The following is a 13,138-nucleotide window of genomic DNA, read 5'->3' on the forward strand; positions in this document are numbered from 1 at the left end:
AGCAGAGCTTTGGGCAATTGAAAAATGAAAAGGCTCAGGGAGATTTGTTGTAACAAAACCAGGGAAATATCTGGAGAACATACAGAAGCTTAAAGTTATAAGTAGTAGAACTAAGGATAACTTAATTCTGAGTACTGCAATGTCAATTAATTTGGTGCCTTTACTGGTGTAAAGTGGTGCTGCCTTCAGCTACTGTAAAGGCGACTGTGACAAGCCACTCCTGCTAATCTGCATGATATCCAGCAGATAGTGAGCCATTGCCTAACCTCAGAAATATCCAAATGGAGCTATGGAATCACTCCAGTCCTTTGTGGGTTTGGCAAAGACCTTGTAGGATTTCTAGTGACGTATGCTGGGCCTGACTCAAATCCCAGCACTGGAAATTTCTTTGATTTGGCTTATTGTTATTTCTGACCCTGTAAATGTGGGAAGCACTCAGGCATTAAGACATTGTTTCCCTGACATATCTTTTGGTCACTGCTGTTTACATCAATTGAAACAGAATTAAAATTCTAATTTAATTTTTCCTCTTTCAAAGCACATAAAATAACATCAGTTCAATGCCCATCCAACCATCATGTTGGATGGTTTGTTATGTACACATCAGGATTTGAGTTTCTTATGAGAAAATTGAAAAAAAAAGGTCCAGATTTCATAACATCCTTTCACCTATCATTGTCTGTAAGTAACTTCAGAGAAGCCATCCTTTTTCTCCTCTGTTCTCCTTTACAATAATTCTTTAAATAGGTTCTTTCTACATTTTAATTTTTCTACCCTTTTTGCATTTTGGTTTTACCCATCCTTTGGTAAGGGCCACCCTACCATCACTTTTGCATGTTGTTAACAGGGAATCAATGGAAGATCACTCTTCTGCCAGTTGAACTGGTTTCTAGCAGCCAATATTTGTGGCCACAGACAACACAAGTTGCAGTTAACATCCATTCTTTCCACAAAACTCTGTTTCAATTAAGTGATCATACTTCCTTGTACAGGTTGTACTGTCTTCCAGCCCCACTTTTAAACACTGAAGAAAATTTCTCTGCACATCAACAAAGCTGTATTTACTTTGAGTGTAAGCCAGTAAGTATGCACACTACTGGGCTTAAAAGTTCAAGCTGACATCAAATGGAGTTTCTCCCTTTCTGATTTGTCTTGGTTACAAATGTGCACTGCGAACAAATTGCCTTCCTCTTGATATTCTCTTCAGTTTGCAACACTGCCATCTAATAAAGAAAGTTACTGGGTTTATGCCAGAAAAAAAAATAAAATGGACCACATGTAGTTTTCTATTGCCTGGGCCAAATTAGAACCTTTGTAACATTGGGAGGAAGTTCAGGAGCTTTTCCCTTTTTGTCTGTCTTTCACACCAAAGGAAATTACAATTTGAGGAGTTACCTGTCTCTGAGACAACCCCACCAGCCCCTCTTTAACAGGCACATTGATTGATAATCACAGGGAAACATGTACTCCTTTTCACTGGCAGATTTTCCTAAGACTGCCTATTAAGCAGGCAGGTATACCAAGACCTGATAATCAGTTTGCTGTCCTCACACTGAACACAAAACTGTTGTAGTTTGCAATGTCTTAATTTCTTCTCTTCCAGACATGCTCCTGCTGGGGCACAACAGAGTGCACAGTGCATGTGGTCTCACCAATTTACCTGCATTGCTCCAGGTGGGTCTGTAGTGCTTTGTGAGTGATTTTGGAATTTTACTCCAACCTTAAAATCTTAAATTTCAAGGTGAGTGTTTTTAGCAATTACAGGAAGCTCCCGCATGTACTATTGAAACATATCTGCTCCAAAGTAAGCTCTAAGCTTTTAAAAGAAGGTGGCTGTGGAAGTGCAAATGCCTAGTGAGGAGATGCAGTTACTGTATACAGGAAGCTCGGATCAAGTTCACATGAAAGCTCTGGGCACCAGTTCCTAGCAGCTGATTTTAAAGCAGTTGTAATCTCCAAAGCTATCTATCTCTACAGCAGAGGCCCTGGGTATTATATACCTAATGAGTCAGTCCATTTGAGCAACCTTCTTTCACATTAAAAAGGCACTTTAAGTTTTTCTTTTGCCAGATTAACTGTTCAGTCTATTTCTGACAGATGAGATCAGCTTTATGGAATTTTAATACTCTGTTTCTCCTAAAATGTGTCTCTGTTTATTTCCTTGGGCTGGAATGGAAGTTTTAAGACTGTTGAGGTTCAAAATTGGTTGTGTAATATTACTATTACTGTTTCGGGGTGTTTTTCAGTAACTATTGGTCACATGCATAAAGCACAAATAAATAAGTAAAAGTAGAAATAAAGACATGATCTTGTTCCCAAAGAATTTCCAGCTAAGGTCCTGATCTAGTAAAAGAGTTATGTGTGTGCCTTGTGAGGTTCCATTGACCTCAGTGGAAGTATTCAAAGTAGTTTAATATGTGTATAAACCTTTGCAAAATTGGGAGGTAAAATATAGTATGTCTGTTAAAATTTACCCGGCTTTAATGAACTGTAGATTCCTTTTTTTGTCAAAACATCTATAGAGCATTCCAGTTATTTTAAAGAATCGAAATCTCATTAGAAAATAATTAAACTATTACTTGACACAGGCACCAAAACATTGGTTTTTTTCTAAAAGCAGGGAGGGAAGGTGAAGTTCAAAATTTCAAAATAGCTTTCATATTTCTACAGTTTAAATGTAATAAAAACAGCACTCTAATAGAAAAACTCTGCAGATTCTTCTCCAATGGCCACTTCAATGAGAATACCTTAAGGGAGTGTAAATCTTCGCTTCATTAAATATTGGAACAAACCATATAGTTGAATGTGCAAAAAACCACAGGTTAATGTTATCACCTACACTTTCAGCAGCATACTACCATGGGCCAAGATGTGCCCTTCTTATTCCTACTGAAAAAACCTGACCTGTGCAAGTGCCTGTGAAGGAATGTGCACATGGAATGAGTTAATAATTATGATAAGGATGGCAGAATCGCAGCACATGAAAATTGCCTTAACAGGTAGCATTCATGAACATGTCAGAAGTGTCTTCAAGAAGTTTAAGACTGAGGATGTCAGCATGATCAAGTCATTCCTGAAAGTTTATTAAATGTGACTGCTCAGGTTTTGGTAATGCAAGGAAAAGAAAATCCATCAATATTGGGAACATACCTGAAAAGATCTGATTTACTACGTGTGTGTTTCACATAGCTTTATTAAACATGTCCTTTGCTGAAGTATCATTATACTGAATTTCTTAATCTTGAAAGAGAAAGCATTTGGCTCAGGGTTCAATCAAGTGCTGCTGGCATTCCTGGAATGACAACTTTAATCTCCTTCATTGTCCACTTATTTAATGCCTTAAATATATTCTCGTGGTAAATCCAGCACCGAGGACAGAGACTTAAACCAGTTTATTCCTTTAATTAGAAATATGTATCCATACCACAATAAAAACACAATTTAAAATAGAACAATAATAACAAAGTATGAATGAATGCTAATTACAATATGACTGTGAGGGAACCACTAATATGCAGCTAAGGCTGAATTGATGGGAACTGAACTGAAAGCAGAGCAGTAATCAACATGAGAAGAAAGCCTGATACCCTGGAGTAGATGGGAAAAATAGTTCTGGTTGATTAAGTTTCAGTCTGCTGGGGTGAGGTAGGATTTTGAAATTGTGTTCTTTGGAGACTGTGTCAGGGATTAAATGTGCTTCTGGTCAGTGAAAGGACAGTTAAAAACTACATGGTGTCTGCTGGATCCTGGAGCACTGGGTGGCACATATGTATGCATAAGAATATTTATATAAACACCACCACCAGTTATTTGGTCAAAAGCTTTCCCCACGGTGCCACGTAATCTCATGTAGCTAGGCCACTGTACAGAACATTATAATGAAGTTATAGCATCTATAACAAAGGTCATTTCACAAAGTTTATTCTGGAATCAGATTACAAACATTGTGCTACACCTTGCAGGTACTGATGTGACACTGTCCCGGTGCAGGATGGCAGCAGCCTGGGAGTCCTGGGAATTCAGCTTTCTCTTCTGCAGAGGAAACCATCACTGCACACCCCAGGTGTAACAAGGCTGCTCTGCCTACACAGGGATAGGTGGTCATGGGACATACATAAAATCACAGAAACACAGAATATTCTGCGTTGGAAGGGACCCAGAAGGATCATCCTGGTCCTGCACAGGGTACCCCAAGAGTCACAGCGTGTGCCCAGACTCTTCCTGATCTCTGTCAGGCTGTGGCTGTTTCCCTGGGGAGCCTGTGCCAGTATCCATCTCTGGGAGAAGAACATTTTCTAACACCCCACCTAAACCTCCCGACACAACCTCAGGCCATTGCCTCGGGTCCTGTCCCTGTCACCAGGGAAATCAGTGTCTGATCACACCGATGGCATTGCCTAGGGGAGTCTCATAGCAGCGCCTACCCCAGATCGCAGTGCAGATCGCGTTAATATGTATTAATCAGCTCTAATTAACCTGCCTTGCACCAGCACTGCTCGGCTACACCTGGCAGGACGCCCTGGAGGGGGATCGTTACACCGTACACCTTCTATTTTCCGTACAGCGCTGGTTACACGGCAGGCTGTGCCGGGACACGGCTCCGGTCCCTCCCGTCCCTCCCAGGGCGCTGCTGTCCCGGGCCTGGCGCGGCCGGAGCCGCTCCCGCGCCGCCGCGGCCTCCCCGCCCCTCAGCCGGAACGCGCCGCGCGGGGCCGCGTTGCGCGGGGAAGGGCGCGCGGCGGCACCGGCGGCCGCCATGGCGGTGGACATCACCCTGCTCTTCAAGGCCAGCGTGAAGACCGTGAAGACCCGCAACAAGGCGCTGGGGGTGGCGGTGGCGGGGGACAGCGCCAGGGACGAGCTGCTCAAGCGGGGCACCGCCCGCTCCAAAAGCGACTTCACCAGCAGGGCGCGGGAGGTGGTGAGTGCGGCCCCGGGGGGAGGGCGAGGGGCGGCCGGGGCCGCCGGCAGCGGCTCCTCCCGGGCGGGCAGCCCGGCCCTCTCCGCCGCCTCGGAGCGTCCGGCGCTCCCGGGGGAGAGCGAGCGGGCCCAAGAGTCGCCCGCAAAGAGCGGCGGGGCGGCACTTTCCCACACGGCTGTGGGCTGGGAGCGCGCCGTGAGAGCCGGGGCCCGGCGCGGCCGGGGCGGCTCCGAGCCCGCCTGTCGCCCGCGTTCCCCGCGGCGCGGCCCCTCCTGCCGGGGCTGCGGCTGTGTCCGTGCGGATCCGCCGCCCCTGCGGCCGTGCCTGCGGGCTCAGCACGGCTGATTCCTGCTGCCGGCTGCCACGTAACACAGCTGCCATGGCACACGCGTTCGTCTGCGTCTGCAGCGCCGCTCCCTTTACTGCCTTTGGCGTGCTGGCTTCCGCTCTCACGCGGGGTGGCACCTAAGTGCCAGCCCTAGGAGATTACATGTACAAAGGTCGTCGGAAAGTTTTAAGACTTGCAAAGACAAACACTGAAAAGTTAAGGAGTAAAAGAGGTGAAAGTGATCGGCATTAACAGCAGTCCTCAGTCCATAGTCGTTCTGTAAAGACAATTTTGCTGCATATTCTTTTCCTCCATTCTGAGTCAAAGGCAGGGTTTGAATAACATGTCTTTGACAAAGCACTGGACTGCATGTTGAAAAACTAAGGAACTGTGAGGAGACAGACTTACAGAATGGGTTTGTAAGTTTGGGGCTAAATGAGAAATACACAAGTGGTTTATAGTAGCAGAGGAAGCACAAGGAAATATGAGGTTTTTAGGTTCCATTCTAGACACTTTTATAGCTACAGATTTGTTTGTTCCCTCTGAACAAGCCTTTTGTCCCATTGCCACTATTGCCACTATTTTCTCTGTCTTCATTTTGATTCCTCCTGCTCAGTTTCCGTGTCTGTATTTCAAAGTATTTACAGTCTCAGACTAGGTTCATGCCAACCTCCTCCTCCCTTCTAGTCTTTGCTCCCCCTTACCTTCCTGCTACCAGGGCTTCTTTGCTTTTGCCTATTCCCAAGTTTGGTTTTGTTTTTTAAAGTTCTGTTCATACTCAAGCCTACCTTGACCTCCATCTTCTCCTTGCCCTGCTGTGGTCCTGTGCAGTGATAGCATGCTATAGCCATGGCATTTTTTTTTCTGCCCTGGTTCTTTGGCTCACCCCTGTTCACAGCTGCTGTTTTCTGATGATCCCAGTTTTTTCTCTGAACTCCTCACCCTTTCTGAGTTTCCTCAGTGCACTGTCCAGACAACAGAAAGAAGGACAAAGGCATGGAGAAGAATGTCTTGTTTAATTTGTAAGAGCATCAGGTGAAGTAAACAGCTAGTGCCAAGGGGGGTGAGCTGAACTGTCTGAGTGGGACAATGATTTAATTAATGGTGCTTATATAAACGTGACTTTGGAGAAGAAGCAAAAGTTGCTGTGTGAACACGAGGTGCCTGTTGACAGCTGGTCAGTGAGAAGGAGCAAGGTGGACTTGCTCTCTAAGTCCTGTACCTTTGTGATAGTGAGCCAACAGCCCACCATACCACAGAACATCATTTTAATGTGTGAATAAAACATTGAAACTGCAGCTAGAATTATTAAGATTTATAGTAAAATAAATGATGATTTTATGTGTTTGTTTCAGCCAAATACAGTTCAGTTTAATCATGTAGGTGATTACTCTCTAATAGTAAAGACCCTGAATAAGCTACACTTAGTCACCACTTTCTTTATGCCTTACTTGGTTGCAGAATAGAATATTTCAGTTGGAAAGGACCTACAACCATCATCTGCTCCAACTGCCTGACCCCTTCAGGGCTGAGCAAAAGTTAAAGCAAGTAATTAAGGGAATTGTCCGAATGCTCCTTGAACACTGACAGGCTTGGGGCACCAGCCTGGTCCCTGGGAAGCCTCTTCTGATGTTTAACCACCTGCTCATTATAAAATGCTTCCTAATGTCCAGTCTAAGCTTCCCCTGGCACAGCTTTGAACCATTCCCAGTCATCCTGACCCTGGATACCAGAGGGAAAAGATTGGTACTTCCTTCTTCATGTCCTCTCCTCAGGCAAATGTAGAGCAATGAGGTTGCCACTCAGCCTTCTTTTCTCCAAACTAGAGAAGCCCAAAGTGCTTAGTGCAAGTTCTCCACCTGACATGCAAATGTGGAAGTAGTGAAATAATAGAGTCTGCATGAAGAACTCCTTTCATAAAGTCTTCTAAAGACTCATAAAGGAGTCTTTCATAAAGACTCCTTTCAACATTCTATTCTGTGTGGGCTTGTCCAGCATCTTGCAGGTGGAGCTGTGCTGATGCTGCTTGTGCTCCAAGCTCCAGGAGGAGCAGCCAGTTGCTCACAGCTGCAACACAGCTGGAATGTGGCACTGGGCAGGCACTCAGCTGTAGGATCAGAGATCTCTCTAGCCCATCCCACAAAGATTTTGTGTTACATAATTTAGGTGTTTGAGCACTTTGCTGAACTGTATTGAGTGATATAACTATCATACATTGAATGTTCTCGTTCTCCTTTCTGCCCCTGAAGGACTGTGACTTTTGCTGTAGCATCAAAGGACTGTGGAAACTTCTTTGGGTTTTGACTTCTTTGTATACAGTCTCTAAGTGATGTTTGGGAGGGAAGATTGAAGGTGCTCAGTGTTTGGAGGAGAAGCTGTAACAAATTGTAACCAGTAATTGTAACCAATAATCCTACAATATTGTAACCAGAATCCTACACAGCTTCTGTATTTATGTAGAGGTTCATTGTGCCTGGGAGATAAAGCTATAAATTCCTATTTTACATTCTGAAACTTAAGATGATTTTTTTTAGGTGGATTGAGGGAGGCACAGAGAATGTAGAATATAAGAGTTTTGACTTGAATCGATATTGTGTAGGGAAGCTGGTTTAGAGATGTGTGCTCTTGGTGTTTTATGTAACTCACAAGTAAATATTTCAGTATTCTGTATTAGTTTATATTTTTTTGAAGCTGGCTATTTTATGCTCAGGTATACTGTGTTGCTGCAGTCTCTGGAGAGCTGATGAAGGTTTTTGTATTTGAGACTAAGTTCTTAACACAATGATGTTAGGAGTTCATCTATAACCATGGTAAAGTTAGTTGCAGAGACTGGTGTTGTTGGTGATGTTATTAAACTGTGATAAAATTGTTCAATTCATATAAATCAAAGATGGCTGTTATGGCTCTGAGCTGTTGAAAGGATTTACTTTGCCCTGGCATTGACCCATCACTGTTTATTTGGTTTGGGTTTTTTTTGGTCTGTCAGCTGCCATTGTACAACCATTGGGCTGTCTGATATGTAATGCGACTTATGTTTTTTTATGGTATGGAAAATTTTTGACACCTCTCAGTCTCTTCACCATCTGCATAATGTCTAGGACCACGTAAGAAATTACTGTTAAGGATCATCAGGATCCTGTAGCTACAGGAAAGCTACAGTTCCAGTGACAGGCTTTCCATTACTTGCAATGTATAGAAGGCTTAGAATTCATTATGTGTATGCTAGTGCTTTTGAGTGAATGAAAGCAAAACATTTTCTTTCTCTTAGACTTTATGGTGACATTTGAAATGCAGTATCCAGGGTTAATAAAGTTTGCATTTCTTCATAGGCTTATGTAGTTGTTTGATCCTGCCTGGATGCCAGGTACCCACCAGAGCTGCTCTGTCACTGCCCTCCTCATCTGGGCAGGAGAGAGGAAATAGAATGAAAGGTTCATGGGTCGAGGTAAGGACAGGGAGTGATCTCTCAGCAACTGGGTCATGGGCAAGACCAACTTGAGTTGGGGAAAATGAGTTTAATTTATTACCAGTCAAATCAGAGGAGGATAATAAGAAACAAACCAAAATCTTAATACCAAAACCTTGCCACACAAATCCAATACATTTGTTCCTTGGTATGGTGTCAGGTTTGGGATTAAGCAAAGTGATTGAAGAATTTTAAAGATTTGAGCAGAAATATTTAAGTAAAAAAATGGGCTCACAGTAAATGCTCAGTGACAAACATAAGCAGTTCAGAGCCCCAGTTTATGTAACACTGGTTCACAGCTTTACAATGCTTTCAGTCTGTTGTTTTGGATGTTTTAAAAGATTGTCAGTTTTGCAGTCTTTGGCATTTGAGCTGCTCTTTTAGGACAGTATTAGGAAATGTGACTCCTAAAGGCCTTCCCTTTTACTTTTTTATGGCACATGAGAGCAATTAGGAATATCCTCTGTCAAATATACTTCTTAGATGTTTGAAAATATAGAAGGAACAAGAACTTTTTATGATTGCTGACTGTTCAATTTGTGTTGGAGAAATGGAATCAAGGCTGATACAGCCAATAAACAGAAATAAATATAAATGAACGATCAAGCTGGATTTCATGGTGGATTTAATTGCAGTCTTGAATAAAATCTGTTTTACTTTGGGAAATCATCTTATTTCAGGTTTTGTGAAAAGCTAAAAACTGAAGAGTTGGAACAAAAATTATTCAAAAACAATATCAGGCATATGTGAATAAATATCCTTGAGAATGGAAAATTTGAAAGGTTAAATGCTTCTAAATCTTTAAGTGCAAAATTTCAAAATGATCAAATATCCATGTTTGAAGCTGTTGAACACATAAGGATGCCAGATTCATGAGGCTTCAACATCTGTTATTCGTATAAGTTTTGTGTATGGATTCTGTAGGATGATTAACTGATTCTTCAAAAAAAGCATGGTACAATAGGCCAATACTCACACAAAAATTATGTTCAGCTGCTCTGTATAAATGTGTAATGAGGAGGAAAAATCCCCACATAAAACTTGTCTCCAAAACTAGTTCTTGTGAAAGCTAGAACAAATGACATTGAATATAAATTTTAAGCAAACCTTTTAATTTCAAGGCCTTGACTTCTGTAGTACATTGCTTTGGCTACACATAGGGCAGTGGTGACTTTATAATTTTATTTTATTTTATTTTTTATTTTTATATGTAAAACAGCTACTCATGTGTACATGTGAAAGTCCAACTTATTTCATTGTTTGGAGTGCAACCTATGGGATAACTAATCTTCTAATAGCAGTGCTATTAGAAGAAAAGGAGTGCTGGTTTTTTGTCCTTGGTGCCAGATTTGAGATACTCCTGCACATCTTTGTACAGACTGGTATTTAGAGCATTCTCCTAGGACAGAAGAAGGTAGGAGTGTTTGTGTATGAAGTTACAGTTTATTCATTGCCACTGTCACTGCATTGAATAAAGCCTAAAAAAGGCATGGGGAATGCCCAAACCAGGAGCTGGTCCCCCAAACTGACTATAGAGACCACCTTGAATAGCATGATGTCATTGCTGACATAGGACAAATAAAAGGGAGTCTTTTTAAACATATGTACTTTCTGATCCCTTTCAGAGTGTTCAGGATTGTTGAAAGAGGCACCAAGAATAAAACTGAGCCACTGAAATGGTGTAATGTACTCAGTGCTAGTAGGGAAAGACAAGACACTCGCTGGAAAATATCTAGGTGTTTACAAATAGAAAGTTTGAAAAATATTAGTAGATCAAGTCTAGAGATCTAGATTTCAGAGGATTCCTTGTGCTTAATACAATTCTAATATGATAAGGAATAAGTTGACTTGCAGACTGGGAGGTCTACAGGCTTTTCCACTGCCTACTGGTTTCAGATAGATCATAACTTCAGTGAGTGGCAGGTACCAATGTACTGATCCTAGGAGTAACACCATCCCTGTTCTAAAAATGAAAGGTATAAAAAAATAAAAAAGCCAAATATTAAATGTTTTATTGGCATATACTGTAATTATTATGATGCTGGTTCTGAGTCAAGTTCAGGTTGGTGACTCCAGAACAAGTGAGGTTATATATGAGCTTTTAAAAAAAACTGGGGAATATCCAAAGTAATGAAATAGTCAGTTTGCTGTATTAACCTTTACGAGATGGGACATGTATTCTCCAGGTCTGAAACAGAACTGAAAGGGACTTAATCCTTAAAACTTCCATATCCAAGAGTGAATTTAGCATTGTGGGCTAACACAGGCAGAGCACCAGAGACTGCATGGTCATGTAGTGATCTGCTTCTGTTGTAATTGGATAGCTGATACTTACCAGTGCTCTGAAGGAAATGGCCAAAAATGGCTGAAGTTGTGTGCTTTAATGGTTTTGGTTTTATACTCCAACTAAAAAATTATAACCTGATTTAATAAGGCTGTTTAATAAGATTTTTTTTAAACTCTGCTGATTGCATAAGAATAACTCCCATGAGAGAATATTTGAATGCAGGGGAAATATATACTGTTTGTGGTGTAGCCAAATTAGAGTCTTTATTAGAAATGAATGACTGTGCCAAATTTTGGACAGTGAGTGATTGCAGTTCACTTGACTTTTAATGAGAGTTAAGTTCTATTAAATTGGGCCCATTGCTGAGGTCATTAGGATTAATTCCTTCTTTTCTCATGAACAGTTAATGAACAGTTGCTCTTTCCCCCAAAGTTCACCGATGATGTTGCATTTTGTACTTATTTACATGCACATGGGTTTCCCTCCCCCATGTTGTAGGCAGAAAGTATAATTTGAAATTGTACTTTTTCAAATAGGGAGTTACAGCATACTGCTGCCTAATATCTCAGATTTATCTCTTCCCCTGTGCAAATTACAGTTAATGTTAGTCTTTTATTATGAGCATTTATTGGTTTTACTTCTCATTTCCTTCATCCTTGTTAGAGAAATTTAGTCTGAGAGACGGAAGGGAAAGACGATAATTTTAATTAGTAGATGAGAAACATATAAAAAGCTGGTAAAGGAAATAGCAAAATAAAGATTGGGAAAAAAACCAACAAACTGGGAGAAGAACTAAATGCTGACCTTGTTCAGTACATTAGGACTAAATGCCAAATCACTAATGTTCCCCATGTGATGCTTCTGGTTTTAGCAAAAGTCACTTCAAAAACAGTGAGGAGGGTATTGGCTGGCCTTGGGGAAAAGTTCTGAACTCCTGCATTTTGGGAAATGTCTGTGCAAATGTCTCTCATTGTTTCCCCCTGCTTTGTTTGTTTGTTTTAAACTACATTCTCAACTCCATGGGAATTAGTTTTTGAATTTAACAGAACAGCAGGATTGAAAGTTGGCTCGGGAAACAACTTTCCTTAGTTGCCTGTCAATTTTGTTTTGACTAACTGGACCTCATGTGGTGCTGAGGAGTCCAAAAGTATCTAACACTGCAGTTCCCATTTTGAGGATGTTGCCTTCGTCCTCACCTCACCTCTCCTCCTTCCAGGCTGCTTGTGGGAGGCTCTTTCCTGGCTTGGAGTTGGAGGAATTGTTGTATCCTGCAGCTGGTAACTATGAACTGTTTCCTGATTGTGGTGTTCTCTGAAGCTGACACCTTTTCCAAGCTCTTGCTTTTTCATCCTCCCACAAATAAGGATAACATTTGTGGAAGTGGAAGAAAGCTGAGGTTTATCATGGGTAGCCTCCTTCTTTTCTTAAACTTAATTTACATTAGCATAACCTCTGCAGGAGAAAGATGGGCTAGGGGAAGGGTGGTGGGCCTTGAGGTGTCTGAAAAGCTGGAGAGATACAGTGGAAAAGAGAGACAGCAGAAAGTGTGCAGGCATAGCTGGAAGAAAATGGAATGATCGAGGTTGTAAAAGGTACGGTCTAATACTAGAGGTAGAAATATGAGAGAAGAAGGAATATCAGGAAATTATGATGTTGTGATATAGTTCATCTAAGTGGGGAAGAGAGGAAGGGAAGAAGGGAGAAAAAAGCTGGAACTTAATATTTTCAGATTACTGAATTTACCCGATACATTTATACATTTTGCTGTTTTACTGAGTTCTTTATCAAAGACTTTGGAGCAAGAGCAGCTCATTATTTTGAGTACCTTGATGCACTGCCATTGCTACAAGCCTTGGGGTCTATATTTATTTATGTTGAAATATAGCCTCTTGTTTGGGACAGAAATGAACATAAAAATAAGCAAACACAAAAGAATATTGGTGTGATTTGTTAAGTGATGCCACTGTGAGGTTTATTTTTCCAGCTATTAATACTGAGGCCAAAATAAAGCTAATTTCCCTGGAAGTTGGTAACTTTAAGGTGTCTGATTATTCTCCTCCTCTTCTTTTTTGAAAATAGAACAATTTTGGTGGATAGCAACCCAGAGAAGGTCTTGGCTGTGACACTTCCAGCATC

General features: G+C 41.5%; 1 protein-coding gene across 2 annotated transcripts in view; it reads left to right on the forward strand.

Annotated features, from left to right (window-relative positions):
• Positions 1-4,559: 4,559 nt before the first annotated feature.
• Positions 4,560-13,138, forward strand: part of STX18 (syntaxin 18) — a 60,421-nt gene continuing 51,842 nt past the window's right edge. The window contains exon 1 of one of the 2 annotated variants that reach the window (XM_005485753.4): positions 4,560-4,921. In XM_005485753.4, coding sequence (XP_005485810.2) covers positions 4,757-4,921 — 165 coding nt within the window. In that variant the 5' untranslated portion in view covers positions 4,560-4,756. The remainder of the gene's footprint in view (positions 4,922-13,138) is intronic. The other variant, XM_026792602.2, reaches the window with a different exon arrangement.

This window comes from Zonotrichia albicollis, chromosome 5 (assembly GCF_047830755.1).
Source record: "Zonotrichia albicollis isolate bZonAlb1 chromosome 5, bZonAlb1.hap1, whole genome shotgun sequence".
Lineage (NCBI taxonomy): Eukaryota > Metazoa > Chordata > Aves > Passeriformes > Passerellidae > Zonotrichia > Zonotrichia albicollis.